The sequence below is a fragment of the Petaurus breviceps genome, unplaced genomic scaffold (assembly GCF_028583685.1).
Source record: "Petaurus breviceps papuanus isolate PSGF00001 unplaced genomic scaffold, PetGlider_PUasm1.0 186, whole genome shotgun sequence".
Taxonomy (NCBI): Eukaryota; Metazoa; Chordata; class Mammalia; order Diprotodontia; family Petauridae; genus Petaurus; species Petaurus breviceps.
In genome coordinates, this window is record NW_027185798.1 from 2,797,314 (window position 1) to 2,808,711 (window position 11,398).

Sequence of the window (11,398 nt, forward strand, 5' to 3'; positions counted from 1 at the left end):
TCTCCCTCTGTACCATTTCAACTGGTGATTTCATCAGTGCCTCTGGATTCAATGAACACCTTTACACTATTGATTCGTATTTATTCAGTCCTGACCTCCAGTCTCACATCCAGTGGACCTCTTGAGCCAGATGTCCAGTAGATATCTTGGATTCACCATGTCCAAAACTGAGCTCATTCTCTCTCTCCTCAAACTATACCCTCTTCCAAATTTCCCTGGTACTGTGGAGAGGACCACTATCCTCTCAGGCACCCAGGCTCCCAACCTAGAAGACATCTTTGACTCCTCACTCTCCCTCCCCCCTCATATCCAATCCATTCGCAAGGACCATTGATTCTATCTCTGTAATATCTCTGGCGTATGTCTCCTTCTCTCTCTTCTGACATGGCCAACACTTCAGTTAATTTTACAGGTGAAGAAACTGATGCCAAAAGAGTTAAGTGACTTGCCCAGGGTCATACAACTACTTAACATCTGAGGCTGGATTTGAAGCCATGACTATGAGTCTCCCTGATTCCAAGCTCAGTGCTCTCTCCACTGAACTACCTAACTGCCCCACTATGCCATCAGCAGTTGACAAAACAATGAAACAGCCCCTGTTCTTAAGGAGCTTACTTACGTTCAGTTGAGAAAATTAATGGATAATTAAGGTAACAATCAACACAGGGGAAGTATCCTCAAAAATATACGACAAATTAGTCAGACAAGCACCTCAGGTTGAACCAGTGGCTTTTGCCAACCCACAGAGGGTTTGTTTGTTCTTTTAAATTGTTCTCCAAGTTGGGGGGACTGTGGTGGTGATCGCCTGATAGTCATCTGAGCAAAAAGGGATATGAATCCACTGTAATGAATGAGATCATTTCATTCAGGGGTAGGGAACTTGGGTGTCAGCAATGATCTCATTCACTATATATAGTGGGGTCACTTTCTGAGTAAAAGCAAAAGGGCCAGAATGTTGCATCTACAGTCTTAGGTTCTCCTGCATTGGAATCAAGGGGCTATTGAAGAAATTCTGCTCAGTTATTTTGCCCAACAGAAAGTCAGATTGTATTTTGGCTTCCTCAGATCACAGACTTTCTGATCAGTGGGGAAAAGTTCATTAGACACAAGGTCCCGAAGCTAAGCACTGCCCTAAGCTAACCACAACCACTGGCTGCTCTGGGCAAGAAGGGGAAATGGATTCATTTTTCACCCTGGAACCACATTCTAGGGATGGGGTCGGGGAGGGGAATATAGACTTGAAGTTTCCTGTACATGACTGGGAAGGCAGATTAGCATATGGTATCATCCTAGGTCAGTTACCTCCTGCTTTAAGAAGGGGAAGAGAGGTGCTCAGAAACTCCAAGGAAAAAGGGAAGTTGGTTTGATCAGAAACTGACCAGAAGCCCACTTCCACAACGGACAGAATGATTTTCATTGTCTAAAGAAGACGGCACTCCGCTGATGAGTTTTCTTCCCTCTCTATTTGAGAAGAGACATTGACCAGCTAGAGCATATTCAGACATGAACAAACAAGATGGGGAGGGGAGTGGAATAAAATGCCATAGGATGCCTGGTTGGAGAAACTGTGAATGTTGAACTGAAAGAAGAGGAGCCTTGGGGTTGGGTGGGACTTATAGGCTATCTCTGATGCTGACTCCCTGGGCGACTTTGGGCAAGCCATTTAACCCCTCATCTGTAAAATGAGGGGAATGGATTAAATGACCTTTGAGGTCTCTTGAGCCTCAGTCTGTGATCTGAGGTTCCGATCACTTTCCAAGATGACCCAGTAGGATGTTTTGTCCTCACATAGAGCCAAAATCTGACTGTCATTTCTACCCCACTATTCCTTATTCTGTCCTCTGGGTCCAGCAATAGCAAGTCTCAGCCTCTTTCCTAGGATAGTCCTTCAAATTCTTAATTAAGGGCTTTTTCTTTTTCATTAATTCCTTTATTTATTCAAAGAAAAATTCTGGCCCTCTTAAGTCTTCTCTTGTCAAGGCTAAGTATATCTGTTGCCTTCAGGTGTTCCTTACAGGCCTCTGGTTCCCTTCAGAACTCCAGACTGTTCTTGGCTTTGGGTCACATGGCCATGATACAGCAAACACGGAATTGGAAGCCAGGTTTTTCTGACCAGCTGCTTCACCGTACTGCCTCTGCTTGCCCATGTCCTTCCTAAATTGAAACCCTGCAATACTCCTGATGTGTTCTGATGGGGGCAGAGGGCCCTGGGACTAGCTCCCCCCATATTCTGATTGTTATGCTTCTTTTAATGAAGCCCAAGATTTTATTAGAAATTTGAGAGGCGATGTGATGACTAGCTAAAGAGCTAGCCTCACACTCAGGAAGACCCGGGTTCAACTTCCACACTCTGATATACATTGGCTGTGTGACCCTGGGCAAGTCACCTAACCAGTGTACATGGCAACTCTCTAAAGAAGAGGCCAATTTATATCAGTAGAGGGAGTTTCTCTTACATCAGAAAATCCTCTATATCCATGAAGTCCCAGGTGCGGTCCTTGTCCCTCCCCCTTGGCCACCATCTCTAATATGATGATTGACATCCTCCAGCTGCCATTGGCCAATGAGGAGCGTTATTAGGATGTTAGCTTACCTTGGATACAGAACTTCAGCTCCTTGGGGTCTGTGATTGTCCCTCTCTGAGACTTCCGTAAACTCTTCTTCCCTAGCAGGGAAAACCTGCGTTGTTTCTTGTCCTCTCCCCAGAGGTTGGTGCCTCCATATACGCTAGGAATGTTGAGTATTGCGATGCTCTCCAGCAAGGTGCCCTTGAGGTCCAGGGTGATGCCGTCACACTGTAGAGCAGATGGACAAAGTCAGGGACTGGACTGGCTGCTTCAGAACGTTTAGCTTCAAAGGCATGGAGGGATTATAAGATCATGTTATCTGTACTGTTCACATGTGCATGCATGGACATCCCCACACACACCCAGGCACGCACACCCAGGCACGCAAGGTAGACTGGGTATTCAGGACAACTCTGGAGATGGAATATTCCTGTTAACAGAGGCAATATTGCACTATGGCATAAGGAATACCAACCTGAGTCAAGAGACCTCAGTTCTTACCTCAATTCTGACAGATTCTAGCCGTGTGATGGGGGCAGCTAGGTGGCACAATGGATAGAGCGCTGGGCTTGGAATCAGGAAGACTCATCTTCCTGAGGTCAAATCTGACCTCAGATATTTACTAGCTGTGTGACCCTGGACAAGTCTCTTAACCCTGTTGGCCTCAATTCCCTCATCTGTGAAATGAGCTGAAAAGAAAATGGCATTTTCTTTATTCCCATATCTTTGCCAAGGGAACCCAAAATGGGGTCCTGACTTAAAACGAGTGAATCACAGCAATAAAGCCACATGATCTTGAATAAGTTTCTTAACCTTTTGTAATTTTATAGCCCCATAGATCTAGAGCTGGAAGGGACATCAGAAGCCATCCAGTCTAATTCTCTTATTTACAGATGAGGAAACTGAGGCCCAGAGAGATTAAGCAATTTTCCCAAGGTCACACATAAGAACAAAACTCTAGGGCTGGAAGGGGCCTCACAAGGGTCATCTGATCCAAGTCCCTCGTTTTACAGAGGAAGAAACTGAGGCCTGAGACTTGAAGAGATTAAGTGATTTGTTTCAGATCTTACAGGGCAAACATCAGAGACTTGAACTCAGGTCCTCTGACTCCAGAGTTTTTCTGCTATACTTCCAATTTCCTCATTTATCAAGAAGGAGTTAAACATCTGCTCTCTTGATCTTGTGGGATAGTTGTGGTGGGCATGGCAGAGTGGAAAATGGTTTAACTGTGGAGTCCCAGGACAGAAATTCTAATCTCAGTTCTGCTGCTTGGTACCTGCCTGACCTCCAGCCAGTCACTGCCCCTTTGGGCCTCAGTTTCCTCATCTGTAAAATGAAGTGAATGGCCCAGATGGCCTTTGAGATCTCTCATAGCTCTAGACCCAGGATATTATGAGCCTATTAGATAAGATAATGTAACAGGGCTTCTTAAAGTGCCGGACAATTTACAGTATTATTATTAGGGTATTCATTTTCAACTTTGTGGCATTGAGAAGGTAATGAGCTCACAGAGCTCTTTTGGAGTGAGCCAATAACCCTTAGAGAGGGAGACTAGGATATGAGGTGATGACACAAGGACTCCATGATAAGAGCCTACTTGCCTATGGAAATGGTCCCTCTAGGCTCCAGGTTCTAGGATGAAGGGCCATCTCCCAGAAAAGATAAAGCACTGGGCCTGGAATCAGGAAAACCTGAGTTTAAATCTGGCCTCAGACATTTACTAGCTGTGTGACCCTGATTAGGTTACTTCACCCTGTTTGCCTCAGTTTCCTTTTCTGTAAAATGAACTGGAGAAGGAAATGGCAAACCACTCCATTATCTTTACCAAGAAAATCCCAATTGGGGTCATAAAGAATGGGACAAAAACTCAAAACAACCAATTCCTGCATAAGTAGAATTGCATTCCAGTCATTGAATCTCTGAAGCTCAGAGCTGAAGGGCCCCAGAAGCCATCTGGTCCAATCCACATCCAACCTAGAAGCCCATTTCAATAGCAGATTCCCCAAGAAATAGTCCTTCACACTGTGTTCACCCTCCCTTCTTCCCTAGGGAGGGGAAAATCCACTCCTGGGAACACCTCATTCCACTTCTGGATACTTCACATTATTTAGAAGCTTTCCCTCAAGTTGAGACTCTCTTTGCCTCTTTGAGATTTCTACCCATTGACCCTACTCTTATCTCTTGGGACAAGGATTGAACAAATTTATTGTCTCTTCTATGGCGGCCCTTCAGATCCTCGGAGACAGCTAACAAATTGCCCACGGCTTTTTTTTTTCTTTCTCCAGGCTAAATACTCCTAGTTCCTTCTACCTATTCTCTTATGGCTTGAATGTCCTGGTTATCTCTTTCTTGATATGAGTCCTTGAAATGAGGCAGCCACGTCCTGAGGACTTAGAGTTGGCACTATTCCAACTGCTACCACTCTTTGCTACCACACACTTGGACTGTAATTGGCACCTGCCCACCCTCTATCTTTGCTGCAACTCATGCAGATGTCAGTCAGAAAAAAAATAATTTTGGGGGGGGAGTGGTGGCAATCCAGACCTGCAGTCTCATTGCTGTGTAGGCCTTCTGGTGAGACCATTCCTTCTATTCATACAGATTGGTAATTGATCTCTAGTTTATGATCTTAGGAGGGCGACTGGGAGATGGCATCATTTGCCCAGGCTCACACAGGGAGTGCGCAGCAGAGGCTGGGGGCTCGAAGTCGTGTCCTCTTGATTCAGAGGGCAGGCTTGGGCCCACGGTGCCAGGCTCTTCTCATGTTGATAACACCTTCAATTCGAATTTCAATTCAATGCATTTTTTAAAAGCATGGGCACAAATATAAACTCTTTTGTAAAACTTTAGGAAGAACAGTAATGGACAGTTAGGAACAGTCTTGTTTCCTTTAGCAGAGAGAAATAATGAAAGGTAAAGAAAGTTTGGCAAGTGCTCCAACTAAGACTTAGCACAATGGCTGGCACAGGTAGGCACTGATACATGTTCATTGACTGATTGAGGGCATTCAGGTATAAAGACAGTAGGAGAGCAAATGCGGAAAATGGGAAAAGATCTGCCAGGATTTTTATAACAAACTTTTCCACATCACATTGGAGCCACCAACCACCCCTGGACTGGAAGGTCACCATCCCAGATATGCTTATAGGAAAGGCATAAAGGGTGTCACAGATCTGACCAAGTGCACACAGTGGAGATCACACAATTGTCAGGGTGCTGAGGGATCCGTTCACAAGGTATCCTAAGGATGGGCTTGGGGGAAGGAAGGAGAGAAGGCACTTAGGGTCAAAGACAGCGTCACATGATCATAAGCCTTAGGATCACAGATTTAGAGCTGGAGGTCATACCCTTCCCATTACAGATGAGGACACTGAGGCAAAAGCAAATTAAGTGACTTGCCAGGGGCCATATGGTTAGTGGGTGCTTGAGGTGGGATAAGAAAAGAGGCCTCCAGGGACTCCAAGTCTGGGCTCCCTTTATTGTCTGTGTCCAGAACACTCATTAGCATGACATAGGGAAGAATGAAAAATAAATGATAAAGGATTAATTGGGCCAGATTTAGAAGGAACCTAGTGCTGGATCCCTCTGCCATTTTCTGAAGCATTGAGCTACCACCACTTACAAACCATCCCACATCCTGGCTCCTCTGCAATTTGGAGTCACTTTAATTTCCTCCAGAATTCAAGCTTGCTTCAAGGCCCCGTTCTTTCAAGGCCCCGTTCTCTGCTGAGCGAATCTGAGCAGGGCCTGCTGGAGAGAGTGGTCCTGCTCCCTGGTGCTTTACTGAACTCCCTCCTTCCCCAGCTCCATTTCCATGACGTCACCCAGTTCCCCCTGCCCCATTGTGGGACCTGGGCTTCAGGCAGCAGCATGTGGAGGGCATGGGGGAGGGGATGGAGGCTGGCTCCCTTCCCGAGCCCGGAACAGCTTAGGAATGTGTGCTATGAGGAGGCCCAGAGAGCTCTGCCCTCTCTTGGGGCCCGCCTCCCCCTGTACACAGTCGGTGGGCACCCAGGCAGCTGTCCGGGCCGCTCAGAATTCATCTCCTTTACAAGGACACTTCTTCTGGTTTCATTGCCTGCCAAGGATGAAGGGTTTGTTTTGTTGTGGGCTTGGTTGGTATAGAGGTAACCAGGATCCAGGATGAGAGAGGTCAAAGCATATTCCTGTGAAAGTCAAATGCTCTGGAGATCCAGGCCGAGGCTGTGAGGGTTCCCTAGTCCCTCCCCCTTCATCTCCAAGGTCCTTTTCACCTTGGAAAGTCTGTAATTCTAAAGATCAGCTATAAAACGGCAAAAAATACATAGGAAAAAAGTTCATATGGGGACACAAACAGAGCAATTTTGTTACTACCTCACTACATTTAATATATACTTAAAAAAAACCCCAAATGTGCATGAACAGAAGCTTAAAGTTTTCTATAGAATCCTTTTATTTTGCATTTTTGTATATTGGGATATTTGTGTTGCAATAAATAACTAATCAATAACACCTACTATGACCAGGCACTGGGAAAAAAGGATGAAAATGTTTATCCATGAAAAGTAAGTTCATAATAAAAACAAATCTATTACACCGGGGAGAATCACAAACTACTTTCTATTAAAGGTTTATGCTTGCTACCCCCCCCCCCCACCCCCACCCCCCCCACCCACAAAGTCACAGTGGTGGCAGTGGGGTATGTGAAGGGATGGGTATAGATGCTGGCATATGCAGAGGGTGGTGGAAGGTGGTGGACAGAACACGGGACCCTTCTGTGGCCCACACCCTGTCAGTTCACATTTTCTCCAATTCTCTGCTGTTGATGACCTGAAAAAGATGGCTCTTTTGAACTCCTATGGGACATCTTCCTCAACTGAAAGCCTCCAACTATTCCATTTTTAAAGGTCTCCAGAGAAAGAGATTCTCCAACTTTCTGTGATGACCTATTTCAGTATTTAGCATTCTTTTCAGTCAGGAAATTGTTTTTTTTTCTGTCTGATCTTTTGTCCCAAGACTGTTCAGCAGTCTGACTTCTCTCCTAACTCTCTCCAGAAACCCATGGGTAGAATATTTATTCCTATTAAATTCATCTTGTTAGATCCAGTCCATCATTCTAACCTGTCAAGATATTTTTGGATACTGAGTCTATCCTTCAATATGTTTGCTGTCCCTCCAAATTTCATATTATTTGCAAATTTGTTTTTTTTTTAAGCCCCAAATCATTATTTTCATGTTGATGAATCATAAAATATATGATAGTTCTTATATGTTGTAGGGTTATACAACATATAAGCACAGTATGCACAAAACTTAAAATATTTTAAAAATTCCAACAGAGAAAATGTAACCTTTGTTTTTCCACAAACACAGTTAAAACTATACCTATAATAAACATTATAGGTTAAAAACCAGCCCAGCAACCCCTCCATGCAGAAAGACAACCAATCCTATCTACACTGACACTTATTTTCTAGGACTATAAGATCTGACATGGTTGTAATCAAAATAACAACTACTATATTTCCTTCATTTGTGACTCCCACTTCCAGGTCGCCTTTATCTGTCATGGTCATTGTAGAGAGAAGAGATAGAAACATTTTCCCTTTCCTTGACATTAATTTGATTTGGTGCTTTGTGATTCCCTCATGCAAACTGAATTTCCACGTGATGTTGACAAACCTATTTCCAATTCCAAATTATGGAAATTCCAAACACCTTCAGTACCACAAATTGAACATAAACTGGTTCTCTTGGACAAAGATGCACACCAACCATGGGAGCACAATGACTAAATTCCTGGTGCAAGTCTTCAGACCTGGCATTGTCAGTCACATTCTTCACCAACAGGGACAAGTAGTTCTGCTACAGGTAGGAGAACATGGCGGTGGGAGTGGGGCACAAGGCACTAATGGGCAAGTGCAAATCATCTTATCTGCAAATTGGACAATCTTTCCTTTTCCATCTCAACAAGATGAATTTAATAGGAATAAATATTCTACCCATGGGTTCATTCCTACCCAAGTCTTCATTCAAGTCATTGACAAGAACGTTGACAAGCCTAGGGACAAGATTCCCGCAACACTTCTCTCCAGATCCTCTTCTGTGTTGACGCTGACCCATTACTGACTACTACTCTTTTGGCAAAATTAGTCAACCACTTCTGGATTCATCTAACTTTGCTCTCACATCATCTGCATTTTTTCATCTTGTCCACAAGAACAGAATGAGAAATTTTGTCAGTGCTTTGCTAAAATCTAAATAGATTATGTTTATAGTATTTTTCCTGATCTAGGAGTCTAGAAACTAACAAAAGGAAATAGGATTAACTAAAAATGAACTATTTTCAATCAAATCATGCAGGTACTTTGTGATCACTGCTTTCCTTTCTAAGCGCTCACAAACCATCCCTTTAATAACATAGTCTAGAATGTTGCTAAGAATAGAAGTCAAGTCCACTGGCCTATAGTTTAAAGACTCCACTGTTTTCCCTTTTTCAAAAGCCAGGATGGGTTTTGCCGTTCTCTATGGCTATGGCACCCACCCAGTTCTCTCAGATCTTTTAGAGATCACTCACAGCAAAGGGCACTTTAAATTGACTTTCTGGGAATATCTTGCTTCCCCACTATAAAATATAAGTAAGTCAAGAACTCTTGTGCTTTTGTGTTTGTATCTTCAGGATCTACCGCAGTGACTGCCACATTTTTGTTGCTCTGGATGTGCAATTCTGTTGGTCTACAGAATTCCCAGTGAGGAAACTTCCTCTTTCAAAGGACGTTGGCATTTATTCTGCAACTTATAATTGTAGAAAGTTGCCTAGGGGGTGATTTTCTAAGATTAAGTGGTTTCCCAGGGTCCCAATGCCAGTTTGTGTCAAAGGGGGGGCTTGAACCCGTCTTCCTCATTCTAAGGCTGACTCTTTATCCATCATATCACATTGTCTGGCTCTTAATAAAATATTGTGTAATGAGTGAATGAAAAAATAAATCCTTTCATCTGAGCAGATATCCCAGCCTTTCTTTCATTTTCCTCTTGCTTTAAAAAACAAACCAACAAAAATCTTGTTCCTATTCCTCCCTGGCCCTTGCTCAATCAGGGCTTGAGTGCTCCTTATACTGACATTGGTCTTACAGGACAGGTTCTTTTGGAACCATCCTCAGTTATTTGCCTTTGTTTTCATCTTTATGTTTCTTTTAAAAATCTGATTTTGCCGGTGAGGTCCTTGTGCATCCACATGGTCTCTTTAGGCAGTGACTTCATGTACAGCATGACATTTGTGGCCTTATCCAAGTCAGCGAGTAAAAAAAAGATGAAAGGTACAAGTACAGATCCCTGGACACGTCACTAGATTCCTCTTTCCAAAGTGACCTGGAACCATTAATGACTATTCTTTGGGTCTGGTTAATTAACTAGTCCTTAAAATCACCAAATTTTATCTGAGCCAAGACTCTTTCATCGCCTTGAAATATTAAGCAGTAAAAGAATAATTAGAAAAATAGAAGGAAAGGAATCACAATGAAAATCACAAGAAAATGAGCAAAAAGCAAAGAAGAGGACACAGCACCATGAAGAAACATTATAGGTTAAAAACCACCCCAGCGACACGTCCATGCAGAAAGACAACACCATCTCCGCCGACGGAAATTGGAATAAGTAAGTGTGAATTAGTGTTCTCAAAGAAGACTACAAAAAGGCAAATAATGCAGTCGTTTAGAACAAGTCACAGGAATCTCACTAAGTAGTGGATGCTCTAAAAATTGGAATATTTGGAATTAAAAAAATGCAGAGATGGAGCAAAATATATCAGAAAAAAGAATTTCAAAAATGGTAAAATTTGATTGCGATCTCTACAAGTCAAAGCCATTGGCCTTGAAGACAGACCTCAGTGGGAGGCTCAGAGGATTATTAGTAACCCTGAAAAGTAAGGTGAAAAGCAATGATAATGATGACTATTAGATTAATGTGGAGCATTTTGTTCTGGGAATAAGATTCCACAGATAAAAGCATTTGGCTCCTGTGAAATGAAAAAAAATGGTAGGGAGAACGTCGCACTATACACGTAGTGAGTTGGGCAAAGGGAGTAGAAAAACTGAATTACAGTCAAAGTGGAATCAAGGAATATGGGTCATGGCTGGATAGTAGGGGGGCAGGGGTGATAGTATCTGTGTTAAAAAGACTGAGATCAAATTATTTCAAGCAAAATAGATGGAAGTGACATGGTGCTAATTTTTTTTTCAACTAACATAACAGAATTTGACAGATGGAAACATTCAATTATTTTAACCTCAGAATGACAAAATTGCAACGAATCATTTATTGATCTGTGGAGATATCTGGGGCAACCCTAGTGGGTGGCTTCATCTTTGTGTTTGTTTAATCTTGCATAAATTTGCATTCCTAGTAAACTATAAGTCCTTTGAGAGCAGGGAATGCCTTGTTTTTGTCTTTGTAGCCTTAGAACTCTTTTCTTCAGTTCCATTTTTACCTCTCTAGAAGCACATCTAGGATTGGCTGTGATGTGAGAATCTAAGTATGGTGACTCCATTCTCCTTGATGGGAAGAATTTGTCAAAAAAAGTGTTTGCAGATCATTTTCACCATCTGCTTGTTGACCCCCTTCCAATTTCATCTGTAAATTCCTCAAGGATGACTTTATGTTTTTAATACCAATATTCTACTGGTATCTCTCTCTCTCTCTCTCTCTCTCTCTCTCTCTCTCTCTCTCTCTCTCCCCCTCCTTTCCTTTTTCCTTTCCTTTCCTTTCCTTTCCTTTCCTTGCCTTTCCTTGCCTTGCCTTGCCTTGCCTTGCCTTGCCTTGCCTTGCCTTGCCTTGCCTTGCCTTGCCTTGCCTTT

General features: G+C 43.0%; 1 protein-coding gene across 1 annotated transcript in view; it reads right to left on the reverse strand.

Moving 5' to 3' along the window:
- LOC138162025 (diacylglycerol kinase gamma-like) overlaps nt 1–11,398 on the reverse strand; it is a 61,005-nt gene that overhangs the window by 27,104 nt on the left and 22,503 nt on the right. The window contains exon 4 of the mRNA XM_069089138.1: nt 2,594–2,795. Coding sequence (XP_068945239.1) covers nt 2,594–2,795 — 202 coding nt within the window. The remainder of the gene's footprint in view (nt 1–2,593; nt 2,796–11,398) is intronic.